This window comes from Polyergus mexicanus, unplaced genomic scaffold (assembly GCF_030449975.1).
Source record: "Polyergus mexicanus isolate NDT 795.1 unplaced genomic scaffold, iyPolMexi1.0 SCAF_1, whole genome shotgun sequence".
Classification (NCBI taxonomy): domain Eukaryota; kingdom Metazoa; phylum Arthropoda; class Insecta; order Hymenoptera; family Formicidae; genus Polyergus; species Polyergus mexicanus.
Window position 1 is genome coordinate 7,997,669 of NW_027223321.1, and position 24,001 is coordinate 8,021,669.

General features: G+C 37.1%; 1 protein-coding gene across 1 annotated transcript; it reads left to right on the forward strand.

The window, feature by feature from the left end:
• Window positions 1-15,041: 15,041 nt before the first annotated feature.
• Window positions 15,042-18,346, forward strand: LOC138937352 (uncharacterized). Its single transcript, XM_070303544.1, is given in 4 exon segments — window positions 15,042-16,162; window positions 16,230-16,471; window positions 16,779-16,878; window positions 17,125-18,346. Coding segments are annotated over 4 exon segments (2,685 nt in total).
• Window positions 18,347-24,001: the final 5,655 nt, after the last annotated feature.

A 24,001-nucleotide genomic window follows, 5' to 3' on the forward strand; every position in this document is an offset into this window, starting at 1 on the left:
CTCTCTCTCTCTCTCTCTCTCTCTCTCTTTCTTTTTTTTGCCCATGTCTGTCTATTTCTTTATAACAAAAATACTATATGAGTACTAAATACTATGTGCATCATATACATATAATGTGTATGTTCATGTATTGTAGTAATTCTAAATTCTATTTAAAGATTAATTTTATGTTACAATTTTTTTATACAAAGGTCTTTATGTTGTTTTCTATTTAGGAATTGCTTTAAAGATATAATCAAAAAATAAAAAAAAAACTTGAAATATTACATTTTTATATAATATTACATTATCATACTTATATTTTTGTGTAAACTGCACGGAAAAAAAATTCAATTATATCTAGCGACATATTAGTATATACTATACATTAAAACAATTCCTTCTAGAATTATGGTATATAAATATACTAACCTTTTGACCCTTATTCTTTTTAAAGAAAGTCTGCGGGCAAAGCGAGGCAAGCGTTTCTCATTACATTTTCGCCCTATTATATGAACACACTATGACTACACAAACACAACACTCGTTTTTTAAATTCGACGCGTTATAACGCGTTATAACGGTTGAGCACACTTTTGCGGTTATCTCTCGTTACGCGTATGTACACAACACGCGCGACTGAGCCTGAGACTGAGTACTGCCGCGCACTGATATTATCGCATGTGCCTGGCTGTTGCGTGTGAATAGTACAGTCGCCTTATTCCCCGATACGTACATACATACTTAGATACATGCATGCTACAAATATCGCGTAATAATAAAAACAAATGCGCATCTTTATAAACAAATATTCTGTAACCGAATAAAGTTATTTTCATATTGATTAAAATTAATTCGATACATAAAAACATTATTTATTAATATTTTACATGTCATTTTAATCACAATAATGTAATTAATGCATTTAAATTATTTTCGGATATATAAAATGCGAAATACAGACATTTGATTTTCTATAGTAACATGACATATATATACAGGGTGTCCGGCGTCAACCGCATCACCGGTCATGTGCAGGTAGAGCAGGTGAAACCGAGAAGAAAAGTCCTGTACCAATTTTTTATATAATACTTAATAAAAGAGTTATTATTGAGTAAAGTCTGGCCAATCAGCGCCAATCTTTAGCCGGGCGCATGTCGGTGAACCGCGCGCTTGATAGTGTACGCCGCTGCACACTTCACAGCGCGCGGCTCACTGACGTGCGCCCGGCTAAAGGTCGGCGCTGATTGGCCAGACTTTACTCAATAATAACTCTTTTATTAAGTGTTATAGAAAAAAAAGGTAAAGGACTTTTCTTCTCGATTTCATCTGCTGTACCTGCACACGATCGGTGATGCGATTGACGCCGGACACCCTGTATATATATATAAATTTTATAATAATTTATATATATTAATCTAACGTGAAAGATTGTAGATAAAGGGAGCCTCACAAGCGAGACTTCGGAATTCTTCGATATTTGTCGTCTCGCTTGCTCCTTCATTATATTTTGTAGATAAGGAAAGATCCCCGACGCTGAAGAGTCGACAAAAGCGAGAGCGAGAAAGAATGAAGGAGTAAGTGAGATGACAAACATGAAAGAGTTCCGAAGCCTCGCTCGCGTGACTCCTTTTATCTGTAATCTTTCACGTATATATGTCACCTTACTATAGAAAATAAAACTTTCGTATTTCGCATTTTATATATCTGAAAATAATTGTAATGGATTAATTACATTTTTGCGATTAAAATGACACCAAATACGATATAAATCCGATTATTTTAAATGAAATAAGTAATCATAATTTTAATAACATAACTGATTAAAAATTATCTGATTTATGTCATGTTTAGTATTATTTTAATCGCAAGAATCTCATTAATCTATTAAAATTATTTTGATATCGATAAAATACGAAAAACAGAAATTTTACGAACGATATGTAACCCGAGATATTATAGATAAAGAGAGTCTCGCGAACGAGACTTCGGAACTGTTTGATGTTTGTCATCTCGCTTGCTTCTCGTTCTTTATTGTATTCTTTCATCCCCATTATTATATTCTTTTATTTCTTCGACTTTTATTCTTTCTATATTCTCGTCTTCCTACATAATAATACATTAATTTATTCGTCTTTATTTTATACATTATTTTATAACATAAATGAGATATTGTGTATGTCATAAATAGAAAAAGTATTTAATTATGTGTATTTTTGTATGTACATGTGTTGTATTTAACTATAGTTAAATAGAAAAGAAAATAACTTGTGTATCTCATTTATGATGTATCAAATAAACATAAGTAAATAAATTTATTTATTTTCATGTAGGGAGACGAGAATAGAAAGAATAAAAATTGAGCAAATAAAAGAATATAATAATGGGAATAAAAGAATACAATATACAATAATGAACGAGCAGAAAGAAAGAGAGAGAGAGAGAGAGAGAGAGGGAGAGAGAGAGAGAGAGAGAGATAGAGAGAGAGAGAGAGAGAGAGAGAGAGAGAGAGAGAGAGAGAGAAGCGCGAGTGAACGCGTAAATGAATATGCGAGAAGCATGAAGTTAAGCGATACGTAGTACATAGCGAGCGAGCGATTAGAAAGAGACAGAGTGTATGATCGAGAGAAAAAAGATACTGCAATAATGTTAGTGCGTACATGTATATTACTCTACACGCATGAAAGAGACAAAGGTAGTACCATTATGTCTGTCCTTGTCATGTAAGATTGCAGCTCCGTCTATCGCGACATCACGCAACTAATCTACTGCTCTGTTTTACTCTTGAGCCTCCATCTCGCACACACACATATACACGAAAGTGTAGCATCGTAAAATCTTTTTTATAAAGCTTCTAAATTCACTTCTCTAAGTTCACTTATACTCTTTGATGAAATGCCGAGTGCGGAGTTCACTGATTAGGCACGCACAGATTACAAATTTGTTATATTAAGTAAATGTTGACGGCAGAAGCCGATAACAAAACTGTAATTTTCTCATTTTTTTCAACTTTTCATATGAAATGTTAAACTCCGCACTCCGTTATTATGTGTACCTTAATTGTGGAAAAGGATTTGTTGATATCTATATCAACAAAAAGATTTTGCAATCCTACTAATATTCGCATTCTGTCGGTAATCCGGCATCCTCTTAAGGGGATCCTAAAATGACGGCCGAACTCCGACGGGTTAGCGCCCTCATTTAAGCGTAACTAAAATTATCGATAATACCGACCGAAATTATCGATAATATCAATAATTTTAGTTCCGCTGTTACCAATAATATTTCTGCATGTTTTATGCATATTTGAAAGAGAATTGTGTTCAATATGATGAAATCGGACAACATCGTGTATTTCTACTGCTCTATTGCCTCGCACGCATATCTAAGCGCATCTAAGCGTATAGATAATAGTATAACATAGACACGTGTCTGCCTTTATTGCATATTTGCAGGGTTGGGAAGTAACGCGTTACTTGTAACGTCGTTACCGTTACAGTTACTTTTTTTCGGTAACGATCGTTACTTTTTTCTATTTGTAACGATAACGGTAACGTCGTTACATTTTTACAGTAACGGTAACGGATTAGTCGTTACTTTTATCGTTATTTTTTGATTCTTTATTATCTCATATCTATTTAATAGATGTATTTTTTGAAAAATATTTTGTAGCCTTCTATCATAGGCTGTATTCCGATAGTCACTGCCAGTACTGAAAATCTATAGTAACGTAAATTATAGATTTTACAATTACCGATAGTGAATATTGGAATACACTCTTAATAATATCAATATTTCTCTTATCAATATTTAAAAACAATGTTCCATAAAAATTTTCGACAAATTTGAAATTTGTAAATTACAATTTAAATTCTTATAAAGATAAGCGTATTGAAAAGTAAAGATATTAACATAAAAAATTAGAATCATTAAATAAGTTTAATATAAAAAAACGCTTGCTGTATAGAGACTAATTTTAGAGTTTTTAATTGTAACATAGATTATTACATTTAATATTGATTATTAAATAATTGTATAATCTAATAGCTTATTTTAGCATTACAAAAAACGAAAACATAACGAAAAAGTAACGAGTCGTTATTTTTCAAGTAACGGTAACGGTAACGCGTTACTTTTTAAAATTAGTAACGAGTAACGGTAACGAGATACTTTTTATAAAAAATAACGGTAACGATAACGCGTTACTTTTATAGAGTAACGTTCCCAACTCTGCATATTTGAACACAATTGCACACATTACTTATATGGACTTTTCTATATATATATATATGTGTGTGTGTGTGTGTGTGTGTGTGTGTGGGTGTGTGTGTGTGTGTGTGTACATACATACATACATACATACATACATACAATGGCACAATACATATATATGTATTATAATATATAATAACGGTTATATTGCTAATCTTACATAACTATTAAATCCGGTTCAAAATATTGTAAAGCAACCAGCACACGTACATTGCCTCTGGAATACTTTTTACAATAACCAGCATACGTAAATCGCCTCTGGAATATTTTTTACAATAACCAGCACACGTAAATCGCCTCTGAAATATTTTTTACAATAACCAGCACACGTAAATCGCCTCTGGGATATATTTTTAACCAGAACGCTCATGCAAACCGCATCTGGTATGAAATATTTACAACCAGTTCATGAAAAGATCGCATATAGATAATATATAACACACATATAGTATGCTCGGATCAGAAAGAGGCGGACAGAGAAGAATGGGCAAAGAGAAAGAGGATATGAGTGTAAGTGAGCAAGTGCCAAAAGTAAGAAAAAAAAGGAAATAGTTGGATCTTTTTCCGTAGTAATACTTTATGCTCACTAATATTTAGCGACTGATGTGAATTATTAATCGATATATCGTTGTACAGCCATTCCCTCGCTTACTCATTTCTATTCTCTCTCTCTCTCTCTCTCTCTCTCTCTCTCTCTCTCTCTCTCTCTCTCTTTTGCCCATGTCTGTCCATTTCTTTATAACAAAAATACTATATAAGTACTAAATACTATGTGCATCATATATATATAATGTGTATGTTCATGTATTGTAGTAATTCTAAATTCTATTTAAAGATTAATTTTGTTACAATTTTTTTATACAAATGTCTTTATGTTGTTTTCTATTCAGGGATTGCTTTAAAGATATAATCAAAAAATAAAAAAAGAAACTTGAAATATTACATTTTTATATAATATAATATTACATTATCATACTTATATTTTTGTGTAAACTGCACGGAAAAGAAATTCAATTATATCTAGCGACATATCCCAGACAGCACAAAACATCCTCAGGATCATCCTGAATATGTCCAGGACGGTTCAGGACATTTGTAGGATGTTTTAAGATATTATTATAAATATATTTATAAAAATTTAATATGCATACATAATTATTTTTAGTTGTGTCGGCTATTTAATATAATTTAGAAATCTTAAGTATTATAATAAGTATTAATGTCCTATAAATGTCCACTGGATAACCCCTAGATGTCTGTAGGATATATCTGCCTTGTCTATTATATTGGATGTCTTTTGGATTTCCAGAGGACATATACATGTGCAATTAATTGTTAACGTTAATTTCGTTTAATATTTATAATTGAATTTGATGCGCACATTTTCATATATCCAAAATTATTATTTATTTAATATTTCATGAGAAATGTTACTGTTCGCAACATTCCAAAAACTTTAAAACAATAGTATTCAACCGCTAGTTCGTTTGTTTACCGCTATGCGACACGCGAACTCGTATTTGAGATTTGGTCATGAGAATTATAAAGCTTGCAAAGAGCAACTGACAGGAAATTACAAATGTAATTATTTTCTATCAGTCCAATTTCTGATGCAATCCCAACATAGGGAATTCAGATATTGGATTGTTTAGACAATATTACACAACTCAAACCCGGGAGCCAAACCTAAAATAATCATGTACAGCACAAAAGCCTCAAATATTAAAGAACGGTGAACTATTTTTAATATTAGATTTTTAATATTGGCAGTAAATAACAAAACATAATTTTAATTTATATTTAAATTTTAAAATTTGCTCCTTGAAACATACGAAAAATATCCCTAACATATTCTATAAAAATCCTTAGGATGTTCCACAGGATCTCCCTGCATTCTCCATTAATATACGGTTAATATACGGCTATCATTTACTCTTCCTCAGGACATCCAGAGGAGATCTGAGGATTACAATGGGATATCCTGAGGATATCCTACATGTATGTCCTGGATGCCCTTTGGACGTCCTAAGGACATCCTTGTGCTGTCTGGGATTAGTATATAGTATACATTAAAACAATTCCTTCTAGAATTATGGTATATAAATATACTAACCTTTTGACCCTTATTCTTTTTAAAGAAAGTCTGCGGGCAAAGCGAGGCAAGCGTTTCTCATTACATTTTTGCCCCATTATATGAACACACTATAACTACACAAACACAACACTCGTTTTTTAAATTCGACGCGTTATAACGCGTTATAACGGTTGAGCACACTTTTGCGATTATTTCTCGTTACGCGTACGTACATAATACGCGCGACTGAGACTGAGACTGAGTACTGCCGCGCACTGATATTATCGCATGTGCCTCGCTGTGTGCGTGTGAATAGTACAGTCGACTTATTCCCCGATACATACATACATACTTAGATACATGCATGCTACAAATATCGCGTAATAATAAAAACAAATGCGCATCTTTATAAACGAATATTCTGTAACCGAATAAAAAGTTATTTTCAAATTGATTAAAATTAATTCGATACATAAAAACATTATTTATTAATATTTTACGACGTGTCATTTTAATCACAATAATGTAATTAATGCATTTAAATTATTTTCGGATATATAAAATGCGAAATACAGACATTTGATTTTCTATAGTAACATGACATATATATACAGGGTGTCCGGCGTCATCCGCATCACCGGTCATGTGCAGGTAGAGCAGGTGAAACCGAGAAGAAAAGTCCTGTACCAATTTTTTATATAATACTTAATAAAAGAGTTATTATTGAGTAAAGTCTGGCCAATCAGCGCCAATCTTTAGCAGGGCGCACGTCGGTGAACCGCGCGCTTGATAGTGTGCACCGCTGCACACTTCACATCGCGCGGCTCACTGACGTGCGCCCGGCTAAAGGTCGGCGCTGATTGGCCAAACTTTACTCAATAATAACTCTTTTATTAAGTGTTATAGAAAAAAAAGATAAAGGACTTTTCTTCTCGATTTCATCTGCTCTACCTGCACACGACCGGTAATGCGATTGACGCCGGACACCCTGTATATATATATATAAATTTTATAATAATTTATTTATATTAATCTAACGTGAAAGATTATAGATAAAGGGAGCCTCACGAGCGAGACTTCGGAACTCTTCGATATTTGTCGTCTCGCTTGCTCCTTCATTCTTTCTCGCTTTCGCTTTTGTCGACTCTCCAGCATCGCGCAGGGATCTTTCCTTATCTACTATATATAAACATCTTATAAAATAAAAACTGAAACTTTCATATTGTATTTTATTAGTATAAAAATAATTATAATGGATTAATGAGATTCTTGCGATTAAAATAACACCAAATATGACATAAATCGGATAATTTTAAATGAAATAAGTAATCATAATTTTAATAACATAATTGATTAAAAATAATCCAATTTATGTCATGTTTCGTGTCATTTTAATCGCAAGAATCTCATTAATCCATTATAATTATTTTTATACAGATGAAATGGAAAATACAAGTTTCACTTTTTATTTAGAAGATGTTTATATTTTGTAGATAAGGAAAGATCCCCGACGCTGAAGAGTCGACAAAAGCGAGAGCGAGAAAGAATGAAGGAGTAAGTGAGATGACAAACATGAAAGAGTTCGGAAGCCTCGCTCGCGTGACTCCTTTTATCTGTAATCTTTCACGTATATATGTCATCTTACTATAGAAAATAAAACTTTTGTATTTCGCATTTTATATATCTGAAAATAATTGTAATAGATTAATTACATTTTTGCGATTAAAATGACACCAAATACGATATAAATCCGATTATTTTAAATGAAATAAGTAATCATAATTTTAATAACATAACTGATTAAAAATTATCCGATTTATGTCATGTTTAGTATTATTTTAATCGCAAGAATCTCATTAATCTATTAAAATTATTGTGATATCGATAAAATACGAAAAACAGAAATTTTACGAACGATATGTAACCCGAGATATTATAGATAAAGAGAGGCTCGCGAACGAGACTTCGGAACTCTTTGATGTTTGTCATCTCGCTTGTTTCTCGTTTTTTATTGTATTCTTACATCCCTATTATTATATTCTTTTATTTCTTCGACTTTTATTCTTTCTATATTCTCGTCTTCCTACATAATAATACATTAATTTATTCGTCTTTATTTTATACATTATTTTATAACATAAATGAGATATTGTGTATGTCATAAATAGAAAAAGTATTTAATTATGTGTATTTTTGTATGTACATGTGTTGTATTTAACTATAGTTAAATAGAAAAGAAAATAACTTGTGTATCTCATTTATGATGTATCAAATAAACATAAATAAATAAATTTATTTATTTTCATGTAGGGAGACGAGAATAGAAAGAATAAAAATTGAGCAAATAAAAGAATATAATAATGGGAATAAAAGAATACAATATACAATAATGAACGAGCAGAAAGAAAGAGAGAGAGAGAGAGAGAGAGAGAGAGAGAGAGAGAGAGAGAGAGAGAGAGAGAGAGAGAGAGAGAGAGAAGCGCGAGTGAACGCGTAAATGAATATGCGAGAAGCATGAAGTTAAGCGATACGTAGTACATAGCGAGCGAGCGATTAGAAAGAGACAGAGTGTATGATCGAGAGAAAAAAGATACTGCAATAATGTTAGTGCGTACATGTATATTACTCTACACGCATGAAAGAGACAAAGGTAGTACCATTATGTCTGTCCTTGTCATGTAAGATTGCAGCTCCGTCTATCGCGACATCACGCAACTAATCTACTGCTCTGTTTTACTCTTGAGCCTCCATCTCGCACACACACATAGGCACGAAACTGTTGCATCGTAAAATCTTTTTTATAAAACTTCTAAATTCAATTCTCTAAGTTCACTTATACTCTTTGATGAAATGCCGAGTGCGGGGTTTACTGATTAGGCACGTACAGATTACAAATTTGTTATATTAAGTAAATGTTGACGGCAGATCGAAGCCGATAACAAAACTGTAATTTTCTCATTTTTTTTAACTTTTCATATGAAATGTTAAACTCCGCACTCCGTTATTATGTGTACCTTAATTGTGGGAAAGGATTTGTTGATATCTATAATCAACAAAAAGATTTTACAAAATAAAGAATTTTCGCGTTCTCCTGAGTAATCACCGTGAAACTCCGAGTTGACGGTGGCGACATAGGAATAAAGATGCTGCGGTAGGAATAAGAACCCTGTTCAACGACTTATCATATAAGTCAGTGCTGGGATTTACTTGCACATTTTGGCCCGATTTCGTGACTCACGCCTATTGTTCCCCACTCACCGCTCGTGCGTTAGCAACGAGTCTCCAGATACGCGTAACTAAGGAACGCGACGCTTTGTCTCAGGAGCGTCCGTATATAAGAATGCCCAAATATAATAAGACAATACTTTTCTATAATTAAAAGTTTTTCTTTAATATTTTATATCAATAAATTATAAAATATTGAAAAAAACTTTTAATTCTAAGAATTTTCGCGGTGTATTTAGAAAAGTATTGTCTTATTATTATATTTGGGCATTCTTACATATAAACGTTCTTGAGACGAAGCGTCGCGGTCCTTAGTCACGCATATCTGGCGACTCGTTGCTAACGCACGAGCGGTGAGTGGGGGGCAATAGGCGTGAGCCACAGAATCGGGCCGAAATGTGCAAGTAAATCCCAGCAGCACTGATATAAGTGAACTGGATTTATATGTAACTTTCGGCTGGATTTTTTAGCTCACGCCTACTGCTCGCTGCTTCCCTCTTATCCCTCGCTCCTTAGCAACACATCACTGCATCGTAAATCGTAACTAAGGAGCGCATCACTTAGTTTCAAGAACGTGCGTATCACAAATGTGATAGCACAATACTTTGATAACCATAAAACATAAATATTTTGAATTGTTATAGAACGTACATATACGTAATTAATAATAGAATAATAATTATTTTTGTTATTAATACAAAATAAAATATTGAATAGAAAATTTTAATGAGAACCTCTACTACTAGAGAACTAGAGTATTGTGCTATTATATTTACGATGCGCACGTTCCTGTGACTAGCAGGGGAGGACGCGACTTTAGGATTACCGAATTGAAAAAGGCTTTTATAGTGTAGTACTCTATTAGAAAAATACTTGAGCAAAGGGATAGAGCGCAATGCTTAGCCATTTCCAAGAAAATGATTTAAACAATATGGCTTTCATATATCTGGCTCCGTTATATCAATTAGCGAAAAGGCGGTATAGCTCGGGCATTAAGCGCGTGACTATCACGCATCCAATCCGGGTTCAATTCTTGTCCCTGCCACTCTTTTTCTCATTCTTTTTTCATACAATCTAACAACAAATATTTATTCATGTAAAATAAAGTTAATTAAATTAAATTTTTTTTAATTTGCACATTCGGAAGGCAATTTTCTTTTAATTTATTTATGAAACTGAGCATAATTTTTGTTAAACTTACAACCTTATTATTTTATGCATTCTACTCAACATAAAATAAAGCAAATAAAACGCCACTATTTGAACATAGTTATAATTTAATACAAAATTACAAACAAATGTGTCAAAACTTATTCATCCTTATTATCAGTAACATCAACATTCTTTACAGATCGGTTACAATTATTCGGATGATATACTTGTCGTAATTACTTGTTGTAATTTTGTATTAAATTATAATTATGTTCAAAAAGTGGCGTTTTATTTATTTCGTTTTGTATCGGATAGAATGTATAAAATAATAAATTAAAATTGAATAAATTAAATTGAATAAATTAAAAGAAAATTGCCTTCCAAAAGTGCAATTAAAAAAAATTTAATTTAATTACCTTTATTTTACATGAATAAATATTCGTTGCTAGATTGTATAAAAAAGAATGAGAAAAAAGTGCCAGGGACAAGAATTGAACCCGGGTCTGATGCGTGGTAGTCACCCCCGCTTTAATGCCCGAGCTACGTCGCCTTCTCAATAATCGACCTAACGGAGCTGTATATGTATAAGAAAATATATTATTTAAATATTATTAAAATCAAATGTTTTGGGAAATGGCTGAGCATTGCGTCCTTCCTTTGCTCAAGTATTTTTCTAATAGAGTACTACACTATATAATAGATATATACTATATATATGTTACGTGTTAGCTACAAGTTACCAGCGTGTTACCCATATGTCAGAATTTTTATGCAGCGCCTCACGTTGCAAATCGATGAACTATGAGGCGAGAAAAGTGACGTTTTGGCAGCCCAAATTATTCTTGCATGCCATTTCGTAATTATTCACTTTATGCTAATGCTGTGATGTGTAACGTATTTGTGAAACTTATAAAATTGTCCGAAAACTAAGCTTAGCAAGTTAAGTATTATGTAAAAAGAACATTTTCCACTTCTTTCGACAGCTGTCAAACTACATGTTTTCCCGTATGACTAGGCTTATTTTGACACTCATTTTACAGTTATTTATTAATTGTCAAAGGAAAAGCTTAGTTTTTGGACAATTTTACGAGTATACTAAAGCGATCTGTAGTCTTGTTTCTTTAAAATATCTTTTTATTTAAAAATAGCACGCAAGAATTCTCAGCGTGTCATTTTTCGCTTCTGACGTCATCATTCCAATATGACCGCGGCGACTACTCAGGAGCCTTAAATATATAATATCATTTACGCTATGTATTCGTGGATGTATATACATAGTAAATATATATCGATAGAGTAAGTTATACGAAGTACTATATGAAGTATTACAAAAACAGAATAGATAGAGACAAAACTGCGTTTTTAAATTCAGTTATACATGAAGTACTCTCTATAGGACGAGTATGTATAAGTGAAGACATAATGCTACATTTTTTAATTTATATTATTGTACTAATACTATTTATAACAAATAGTGCATTTTGAAATTTACACAAATTAAATCGCACGAATATATCTATATGAAATACGATTTCTAGAATCGTCTCATTTTAAACGCTTGTTAAAATTCGATTTATGATGCACTCAAGGTTAAGTTCTTTTTTAATAATTAATTAAATAACAATATACTTTTTAGAATACGTTAGAATATCTTAATGAAATGGAACTATAAATAAAAGAATTTTATTACTATTTCGAAAATTTATCGTTTTATTTCAATTATTTCTCATTTTGTAATTGCTTCCAAGGTATAAAGGAAGGTATAAAATTTTTCTTCATCTAATTACTATAATAAGCTATAATACGCGCGACAATTTCACGCTTCATAAAGCAACATCATAAATAGCAAATCTTTATCGTTATTGTATATCGGCACCAATATTTATGGAATTCATACAAATTCAAGCGAAACCGCTTACGTGCGTCACAGCATTTTGCAGTGACGCAAATAGAATCATAGAGTACTTCGAATTAAATTTCGACGTGAATGTTGTTGTTAACATATCGAGTCGGGAGAACGATTTCCAATTTATTCGTTATATACAAAAAAATGCAAAAAGCGATGGAAAATAATACAGTTTACTTTTTCTCGTTACAACTTTAATCGCCAACGATAAAAGATGATACGCATCTTATATCATTTTATATATCGTTTCTCTTCCTTAATGAAAAATATTTGTAAATAAATGTATATCGACACATAATAGCGCAAAGAATAATCTCTTTTTTTGATCACTTATAAGAGAAAAATAACGATAAATATTTGTTGCAAATAATTAATTATGAATAAATTATTTTACTGTATTATATATATATATATATATATATATATATATATATATATATATTAATTTATATACTTTTAGAAATATTTGGCTAATCGTGAAAAAGCACAACTTGTCCAATAATAATTTTCTAAAGAAAAATTTTATTATTTTTTTGAGGTATTCCATATGACTGTGTAATATAATTTCCATTTCATTCAGCGACAGAAACATTTATATGTTGTAATTATGAAGAAATGTCACTCGCAATATTATTAAATTAATATGAATTTATATTTTGTAATTTATTATATGTGTGTGCAGAATGTATAAATTTTTTGAAAAGCGTTTCTCGTAATATTTAGAAAAATAATAATCAAAATATATGTTAGATATAAACTAGATTTATTTATATATTATTTATAACAATTGTATTTCAGTTATTTAAAGTATCAATTTGGATAGTATCCGATTTCTAATATGATTGTAGAATCAATATACATGCCAGAGACATTACTAGAATTTTAACTTTTTAATTTTATTATTTATATTACTAGAGAATTGGATACATATAAAATTTGTCAAACTGCCATATTATTGAACACACAGAGCGATATTATTTAATAATTAATACATCCTCCAACAAATCTTGTTAACAAAATATCGCGGTTATCATGTATATTAAATGTCAGCTTGATACTTGTTGGTACATTAATTCACTAAAAACTAAAAGCATTGCGCTAACGGCAACGACGCTAATCGAGCATCTACATCTACATCGACGAAAATCTCTCCGTGTTGTATAAAACTCATCAATTTGTCTGTAAAATTATTTATTATCGAACTTAGTTCGATGATTCAAAATACTGATAAGTCTCATTAATATACGATACGGAATATCGCAGCAGGAGTCGTCATCTCCTCTGTCGCGTGGGCAGCCTCTTTTAGAACTTATAAAGTAGTAGAAAATACGGGGTGGTCACCATTAAAAAGATTGACAAGACAGCATATTTAAAAAATAAAAATAGAACATTTATGTAAGCTATTTCTCTTACCAGATTATAATAGACAACTTAACAACAATATAACTTGTGTTTGTATATATCGATTAATGTACATATTTGAAACATTCAGTTCATTGTATACGAATCAGAAATAATTTCAAACATGTATTTTTCATTGAGTTGGAAAATTTCATGTAGTTGGAAAATACGGAATCGGGAACCGGAACGAGAGAGGTGAAAGACTCATTCAGTTTTGCATTGACAACAATTTTACGATAGCAAACACAGTCTTCCAACAACACATAAGAAAGATGTATACATAGCGTTCGCCAGACATGCGTACCAAAAACCAAATTGACTACATTTTAATCTGCAATTGGTGGAGATCGACCATACGTTCGACGAAGACTCTCCCGGGAGCCGATTGTGGTACAGATCACAGATTATTGACATATAAACTCCAGGTAAAGACAAAGGTCTACAGAAGAGCTGCAAGAGGAAGCAGATTACCATCGATTGCTGACCGGGAAGCTTTCGCAGTTAGACTGGATGAGAAAATTACATCAATGAGTATGGAAGGGCTATCCACGTCGGAGGACTTGTGGACCTGTTTCAGAGATGCGACCACGGCCGCCTTGGAAACACAACGAACGAAGGAAGACGAAAAAAACCGAGTGTGGATCTCCACCAACACCTTCCAGTTGATAGAAAAAGAAGGAAGTTGCTGGCATCTGGCTTAAATAACGTCAGAAGGGAGGATGAATACCGCAAACTATCATCATCCATACAAAGAAATTGCAGGAGAGATAAAAACAACTTCCTGAACAATAACACGGGTGGTTCTTTTGCCGTATGTGCTTCGTGTATGATCTCCATAGCAGATACTGATTTCGGATACATGTATGCTGTTCGGAAGCATGTGATTGAGATATACGACGCGATAAGTGGCCGGTCCTGCTCCAATTGCAGACTTCCGATGTATCTGATCTTTCCATGCAATATGTGCCCAATTTGCACACAGTAAAAAAAACATTGGCATAAAAAGTGTGAAAAAATAATAATAATAAAAACATGGAAAACACCGAGCAAACCGAACGCGACCTGTTGGAGCTGTCGCGTCGAGTCGCTACCTTGGGCGAGTATTTCGCGTGGGCGCAGCGATGCGAGGAATTTATCAAACAGCTCGAAGAACACAGTCGTGTCAAGCGTCCGCGACTCTCGATCGGAGTTCGACAATCTTTGGTGGCTAGAATCGCGCGACTCGAGGGTGCGAGGACTCGATTAGAGAGACAGTTTATACACAGCGGTGGTGATTACAATGGTGACAATACCGCGGAAAGACTCGTTTGGCGAGAGATCGATACCGCGTTCGAAAACCGTATACTGACCGGTGCGGTGATTAACGCAGATTATATCGAACCGTGACAATTTCTCGAGGACGCCAAAGACATCGTGCTCGAACACGTGCAAAAAGTTATGGAAAGACATAATAACGTGAAAGTGAACACTGTGTTCAACGGTGAATTCGTGTCGGGCGATAAGAGCGCAAATAAAAGTGTAAATACCAGAAACTATGAACTCTTTCGCACGTCCGATTTACACGAGTGGTACGAGCGACGCGTCGTCGAGTCCACGCTTGCCTCGCTCGAAGAATTTCAAGAACGCGATAGCGGGTGGGCTTTGTCGCGAATTCTCGATTTAACTGTAAATATAAATAAATATAATCCAATGCGCGCGGGGTGTCATATTAAATTACCGCGAGAAATAACAATGAAGAGAGCGGTAATAAACGTGCAATCTAAAGACAATGCGTGTTTCGCGTGGGCGGTGGTCGCCGCTCTACATCCAGCTGAAAGAAACGCGGAACGGGAATCTTCGTATCCACATTATACGACAGTGCTAAATCTCCAAGACATTGAGTTTCCGATGACATTGAGTCAAATTAAAAAATTTGAACTTTACAACAACATTTCGATAAATGTATACTGCATCGAGAAAGAGAATAGCATTGTCCCGATACGTCTTTCGATGCAAAAGAAGGACAGACACATCAACTTGCTGTACATGCAAGATTCGCAAGACGTAGGACATTTTGCGTGGATCAAGAATTTATCCCGCCTCGTGAGCTCGCAACTGAGCAAACCTGATGGCCAAAAATATATCTGCGATCGGTACGTATATTTAATAAAAATGCAATATATAAAATATACGAAAGAAAAATTAATTATTTCTTTTTTACAGATGTTTACACTATTTTAGATCGGACGACAAGTTGCAGTCGCACATTGTAGATTGCCGAGAAATGAACGAGTGCGCCATCCGGTTACCGAGCGATAAAGACAAGTGGCTCGCGTTCAACAACTACAACAGAAAGGAGCGACTTCCCTTCGTCGTATACGCCGACTTGGAGTGCGTGCTGAGGAAGACCGACGGTGATCCGATGGCGTCTACGTACACGTTTCAGCATCATCAAATATTTAGCGTAGCTTATTATGTACATTGTTCGTACGACGAATCGTTATCTGCGTTTTATTCTCGCCGTAGTACCGATTGCGTTTCGTGGTTCGTGGAAAAATTAAAAAATTTAGCGCAACGCATAACGATTATTTTAACCACGAATGTCCCCGAATTTAACGCGAGATGAGCGGGAAAAGTTTCACAGCGCGACACACTGTCACATTTGCGAAAAACCGTTTACGCAAGACGATACACGCGTACGCAATCATTGCCATCTTACCGGGAGGTAGCGAGGTCCCACGCATTCAAACTGCAATTTAAATTATAAAGACTCTTTTTGTATTACAATAGTTTTTCACAATTTATCCGGTTACGATTCACATTTTATCATCGAGGAAATAGCTACCGCGTTCGAAGGCTCGATCAACGTACTACTGATAACGAAAGAAAAGTATATTTAATTCGCAAAACACGTTAAAGATACCGCCGAAAAATTAGATTGGCGAAGCGATATAAAGTTACGGTTCATCGATTCGTACAAATTTCTCAGTACTAGTCTCGAAAAATTGGCATCGTTTCTAAATAATGATAAACTTCAAATTTTAAAATCGAAATTTCAAAATTTATCGATCGAAGAGTTCAATTTATTGACACAAAAAGGTGTCTTTTCATACGAATACATTGACTGTGTCGATAGGTTGCACGATATGTGTTTACCACCGCGCGAATCATTTTATAGTTCCTTGACCGGTGACACCGTATCCGAGAGCGACTACGTGCACGCCGAAAATGTTTGGAGGCGGTTCTCCGTTCGAACGCTAGGCGAATACAGCGATCTGTATTTAAAAACGGATGTCTTGTTATTGGACGACGTTTTTGAAAATTTTCGCAACAAATGTATCGAGAGTTACGGGCTCGATCCCGCGTATTATTATACTCTTCCCGGATACATGTGGGATGCGATGCTAAAACATACGAATATTACGTTCGAATTACTTACTGATATCGATATGGTTATGTTTATCGAACGGGGAATACGCGGTGACCTGAGCCAATGTTCCGGCAGATACACGCGAGCCAATAACAAGTACATGCCGTCTTACGACCCATCGAAACCATCGTCGTACATGATGTATTTCGATGTAAACAACTTGTACGGTTGGGCGATGTGTCAACCGTTGCCCTATGCCGATTTTCGATGGGTCGACGACATCTCTGACTTTGACGTTAGCGCGATCGCTTCGGATTCAACCACAGGTTATATTCTCGAGGTCGATTTGGAGTATTCGCAACATCTTCACGACGCGCACGCTGATCTACCGTTCTGTCCAACGCGCGATAAGCCGCCCGGCAAGCGGCAGGACAAGCTCCTCGCGACTTTATACGATAAGAAGCGTTACGTCATGCATTATAGCAACCTGCAGCAATGCACGCGTCACGGCCTTCGCATCGCAAAGATACATCGCGTATTGCAATTCGCTCAATCCGCATGGCTCCGCGATTACATCGAACTCAACACCCGGTTTAGAACGCGCGCGACAAACGATTTCGAGAAAAATTTGTACAAGTTAATGAACAACGCGGTATTCGGTAAAACTATGGAAAACGTGCGCAATCACGTCGATGTAAAATTATTAACAAAGTGGGACGGGCGATACGGCGCGGAGGCGATGATCGCGAAACCAAATTTTCATAGCAGGAGCGTCTTTTCCGAAAATTTGGTCGCCGTTGAACTGCGCAACCTCGAGGTGAAATTCAATAAACCGATCTATGTTGGTATATGTATACACGATATATCGAAAGTGTGTTTATACGATTTTCACCACGAGTACATGTTGCCGTTATATCGCAAAAATTGTAAAATAATGTACACCGATACAGACAGTTTGATTTATCACATCGAGTGCGAGGATGTGTAATATGAAACGCGATATCGCTAGATTCGACACGAGCGATTATCCAGCTAACAACGCGTACGGTATACCGCTCGAGAACAAGAAAGTGCCGGGTTTGATGAAGGACGAGAATAACGGTGCGATCATGACTGAATTTGTCGGGCTTAGAGCAAAAATGTACGTGTTGCGAGTAAATAGTAAAACGGATACAAAAAAGGTTAAAGGTGTCAAGCGTACCGTCATAGCGAGAACGATAACGTTCGACGATTACACGCGGTGTCTGCGCGATGAAATTGAAATGACTCGACAACAATCCTGCATAAGATCAAAATTGCACGAAGTGTACACAATCAGCGAGACAAAAATCGCCCTGAGTACGTACGACGACAAGCGATATATCGTACCTGATTCGACCGACACTCTACCATGGGGACATTACCGAATACCCTTATAATGTAATATAATGTAATGTAATGTAATGTAATGTAATGTAATGTAATGTAATGTAATGTATGTATATGTATGTATGTATGTATGTAATGTATATATGTATGTATGTATGTATGTAATGTATGTATGTATGTATGTAATGTATGTATGTATGTATGTATAAGGAAAACAAAAGAAATATATATTTCTATCTTTCTTTTTTTCTTTTTTATATTTCATATTTTATATGCTGTATACATCTTACATATATTTTTTATATTTCAGATACTTTATATGTATTTCATATTCTTTATATGTTAAAAATAAAATACAGTTTGTACGAATTAAACCACATTGTCCTTGTGTATCCAAGAGTTGTGCGATCCATCGAATCCCAACCATTTGACGTAAACTTCGTCACCTCTCCTGCGCAGTACTTTCTCCACGAGATACACGTCCGGATAAGTCGCGCGACGCAACTCGTACTCGTAGAACGCTCCAGCGACAGATTTTTTGCGATAGTCCTCGAGTAGATAGATTACGGGATTAGTACGTTGCACTTTAACGATCTTAAACACTTCGGTGGTCCAGTTTGGCGTGTAACCCTTCTCGAAGATCGTCTTGTACTTGCTAACGTGTACCGGGTCACCTACTTTGAACTTTGCCGGACCCGCGATCTTTATCGCGTTGTACACAGTATCCAAGAGTCTTTCGGCGATCGCGGGGGTAACGTCGATGGGTCGCATGCCGATCGTTCGATGCTTGCGTGCGTTGTAATCCGATACGAGTCGCGGCAACGCATCGACCCACTTGTAAGTTCCGTTGAGCGTAAACATCTTCCACATATCGTTCTTTAACGTATGATTGAATCGTTCGACGACCGATACCTTCAACACCGAATACGTGGAATAATGATTGATGCCGTGTTTCTTCACGAGACGTTGCACGTTGGCGTTGTAAAATTCCTTCCCCATATCGGTTTGCATATTTTTCGGGCGCCTCGCTATTTCGAATTATCTCTGCGATAGCGTCAGCCGTCTCGCTTCCACCTTTATTCTTGAGCGGTACGGCCCACGCGTACTTGCTCAACACATCGATGACGGTGAGTATGTAGTGGTAACCTCTGTTGAAACGAGAGTACGGACGCATCTCGACGATGTCGGCTTGCCACAGGTCATCGTAACCCCGCACTACGACGCATCTTCGGAGAAAATTTCTTCTCGCCGAAGCATGCAGTTCCTCGACGAGTCGTAGCTTCTCGATATTTTTACGTCTGTTGGATTTTAACAATGCCATGTTTTTAGCGGTGCGGCTAGTCGGCGTGTAATAATACGTGTAAAGAAATTACATTATAATTTATATCTCTAACTTTTAACCACTCAATAACCGTTTATTCCCGTTCATCGTCTTTCAATAGTGGTTCTTTGTCATCCGTCATTCGTCGCCGTTCGATAGCCGTTCGTAGCCGTTCCTGACCCGTTCGGTAGCCGTTCCTAATTCGTCGCAGCCGTTCCTGAACCGTTCCTGAGCCTTTAGATAACCGTCCGACAACCGTTCCTGAAGCGTTCGGCCGTCCTTCAACCGTTCGTAGCCGTTCGTAAACCGTCCGTAGCTGTCCGTGAACCGTTTCTTGTCGTCCATTGTCATTCGTTGACGTTTCGTTGACGTTTCGTTGTCGTTCGTTGACGTTTCGTTGACGTTTTGTCGTCGTTTTGTTGTCGTTCGTTGACGTTTCGTTGACGTTTCGTCGTCATTTCGTTGTTGTTCGTTGATGTTTCGTTGGCGTTTTGTTGTCGTTCGTTGACGTTTCGTTAGCGTTCGTTGACGTTTCGTTAACGTTTCGTCGTCGTTTCGTTGTCGTTCGTTGACGTTTCGTTGGCGTTTCTAATCTAGCGATATTCGCACGCCGAAGCTCGTTTACCACAATCTATAACGCTCGCACGTCTTTCTCTAACGCTGCAAGTTTCTCGTCTAACTCTTTCAGTTGATTTCTCAACGTTTTAACGGATTGATCCACGTACAGTTTGTTGATGGCGTCGGTATCAGCCACAGGTTGCGCTACACGATGAATCTTGCGCGACCTTGCGTCAAAGTCCGTAACGGTGCGACACAGAGCGTTATCGCGCACGAAATTTCTCATTAATTCGTTCCATCGACGATTCGAAATGGCATTCGTCGCGTCTTTGCTCTGCTCGGACATTCCAAATTTGTTGATGCGCATCATCGATGCGAGAGACGTCGGTCGATCGATTGATTAGTTTTGTCGAGATACCGCTTAATTTATAATAATACCGGCTTCGCGAAGTTCCTTGATGATCGATAGGATCTCGTTGTTGTAGCCGTTGTGGCCCGCTTGATGCGAAGCGTCGAGCAATCGTAAACGATCCACCAGCTCGTTGGGATCGTCCCAGTGCACGTAGTCGATCTTGTTGTCGGTTAGCGTCATCGCGCGAAGCGCGAATAATCCCTTTCCAGATTTTGTTTTTTTGGGTTCGATTGGTATCAGCTTTGCGATTATTTCTTTGTACTTGTATCCCCTGTTGCTCATTAATCGACCCTGCGCATCGTGATTGCGTTTATGCGCGTTCGTCGTCAACAGCATACTCTTGTACGTTTGCTTGTCATCCTCTGTATAGATGACGTCATCGGGGACTTTTTTGAAGATCAACTCGTAAAGACCAGGTGTGCCGACGTATCGTACGTCGTCGATAATTATGTTATCCGCATTGTCCACGTCAAAACGTTTATTACCGAACATCATTCCATCGTTGTCGAAATAAACACCGTACACGGTGTCAATACCGCTCTCTCGATCGCCGCTCAGGACAGGCCAGACGTACCTCCGACCCAGCGGACCTAACTGATCTCGCAACGTTTCTCGGCCTTCCAGTGTTTGCAACTAATTTCGGACGGATGTCACGAGCGAGTCGTCTGTGGTTTCGAAAACATCCTCGTTCGCGAGTAATTCGGACATCGTAGGTTGTACGGTTCTCATTGACGCGGATGGTGTCGCATCATCTTTCTCGTGCTTCGGGATGGATAACGTTTCGATCCCCGCGTCGGTGTTACTCCCCGGCTCGTTCTTCACCGCGATCGAGCTAGAGTTGTCGACGATCTTTCGTAGCGGCTCGATGAGAGGTCTAAAGCGCCTGTACAACACGATATCCTCATCGATCTTACCGGTCTTCAAAGCGCGATATTTCTTGCGAATCGATTCGCTCGTTTTCACAATTGCCCTCGCAATCTTCTCGCGCTCGCGAATATCCTCGCTCTTATCGATCGCAGCCATCGCGGAAAAGCAAAAAATGTTAATCTCTCTCTCTCTCTCTTACATTTCACCTCCGACGAAGTATTGGCAACGACTAATTTTGCGGTATCGCGAACACGTTAAATTCTTTTCTGTATCGACTATCGTTGAGCGAGCTGTCCTTGTCTATCACTACGAATCCGTACTTGCACTGCCAACAATCGCGACACAACGCGCAAAATTCATCGTATGGCATGTCGGTATTCACGTGATCGTTGTACACGTGTTTCAGGTTGGTACCATCCTGTTTGAACAGGATCAGCAGGTTCGCGTTGTCGCGTATCAGATGTTTAGGTATTCTCGCGTACGTCTGACAGAGATAAAAGCAGTCGACGCTCGAGTGCCGGCCCATTGAAAAGTACTCTCTCACAGCATCTTGCTTATTGCATGCCACGTCATCGAACACGAAAATCGAGTTTGGACGCGCCTCGCTCGGCGGAAAGACGTCACTGTTGTTGGAGAATGTGAAATAGCCGATTTCGTCGATCGATGTCATCAAATTCTCCAGATATCGATATTTTGGTTGTTGCAATGACTTTGAGTACACGTACACGTTTTCGAAACGTACACCGTGCGGACTTTCCAGCAGGCTTATCAGAACGTTGGTTTTACCACAATTCGAGGAGCCGCAAACGATTGCGCGTATAGTAGTCGGTAGCATCGTACCATGCTTGCGCATCTCCGCGTTATCCCCCATCGATTGTAATCTGTCGTCGCAATTCGTCACGCGTATCGCCAAAGGTTGTCGCACGAATCTCATTTTCACACTATCGACTGAAGAACGCTGGATCGAACGCCTATTTATAGATGCGCGGAACCGCGAATCGCTCAGTAACGAAAATGTTCGTCCTACTGTCGAGACCTTCCGATATTTGCAATTTGAGCGCCGAACAGTTACAATTTGTGTCAAAAGTTGTTCTGCTGCGAATGTGCGGCGATCACGTCCACTACCTGTGGGACAAGCTTCCGGAACATATAAAAACGGATTTAGAGGTTCAATAATATCGGCGCTGTTACGAACATTACAATCAACCGTGGCAGCGGACGTACATCGACGGTCCAGCACCGTTGATAAAAAATTGCGGTGAATGTCAACGAAAATAGGTAGAGGTCTATTAAATCGTGCGATAAACGCCCTTCCTTTCGAGCCGTGGCAGCGGACGCACATCGACGGTCCAGCACCGTTGATAAAAAATTGCGGTGAATGTCAACGAAAATAGGTAGAGGTCTATTAAATCGTGCGATAAATGTCCTTCCTTTCGAGTTACATATCTCCGGCTATCAGTTTTGCGGTCCGGGCACTCATTTAGAAAAACGATTGGCGAGAGGTGATCGGGGTATAAATCCATTAAACGCGGCCTGTCCCGAGCACGATACTGCGTATTCCCGGAATACCGATCTCACCGAGAGACACGCGGCTGACAGGATACTCGCTGAGAAAGCGCGAACTCGCATCGTCGCGAAAGATTCGACTCTCGGTGAGAGAGCCGCAGCTACAGCTGTTTGGGCAGCGATGAAAGCCAAGACAAAAATCGGCATGGTCATGAAAACGAAAACGAAGACGAAGATGAGGACTACGCGGAAAAGGTCGACGAAAAAGCGGATACTTCCGTTAGCGAAACGAGGCGATGTATTGCCGATTCTACCAAATTTTGAGACTTATCATACGATATCGAGCGTGAATTCCTCGAATAATAAATTTTATTTCGATGAGGATGACACGGAAATTACGATTCCCGAGGGATCGTACGAGATACACGCAATACACAAGTTTTTGAAACGTGCAATTTCACGGAAACGCCCGCGACGCGTAGTTCGCTCCGGCAATCGTGTCGACAAACGCGGTGATATCGCGGGGATATCGCGAGAGGAGACCGTTCGAGCGAACGGTGACGAAGACGAGGTTGTAGAAAACCCGATAGTGCTCCGTGCTAATTACAATA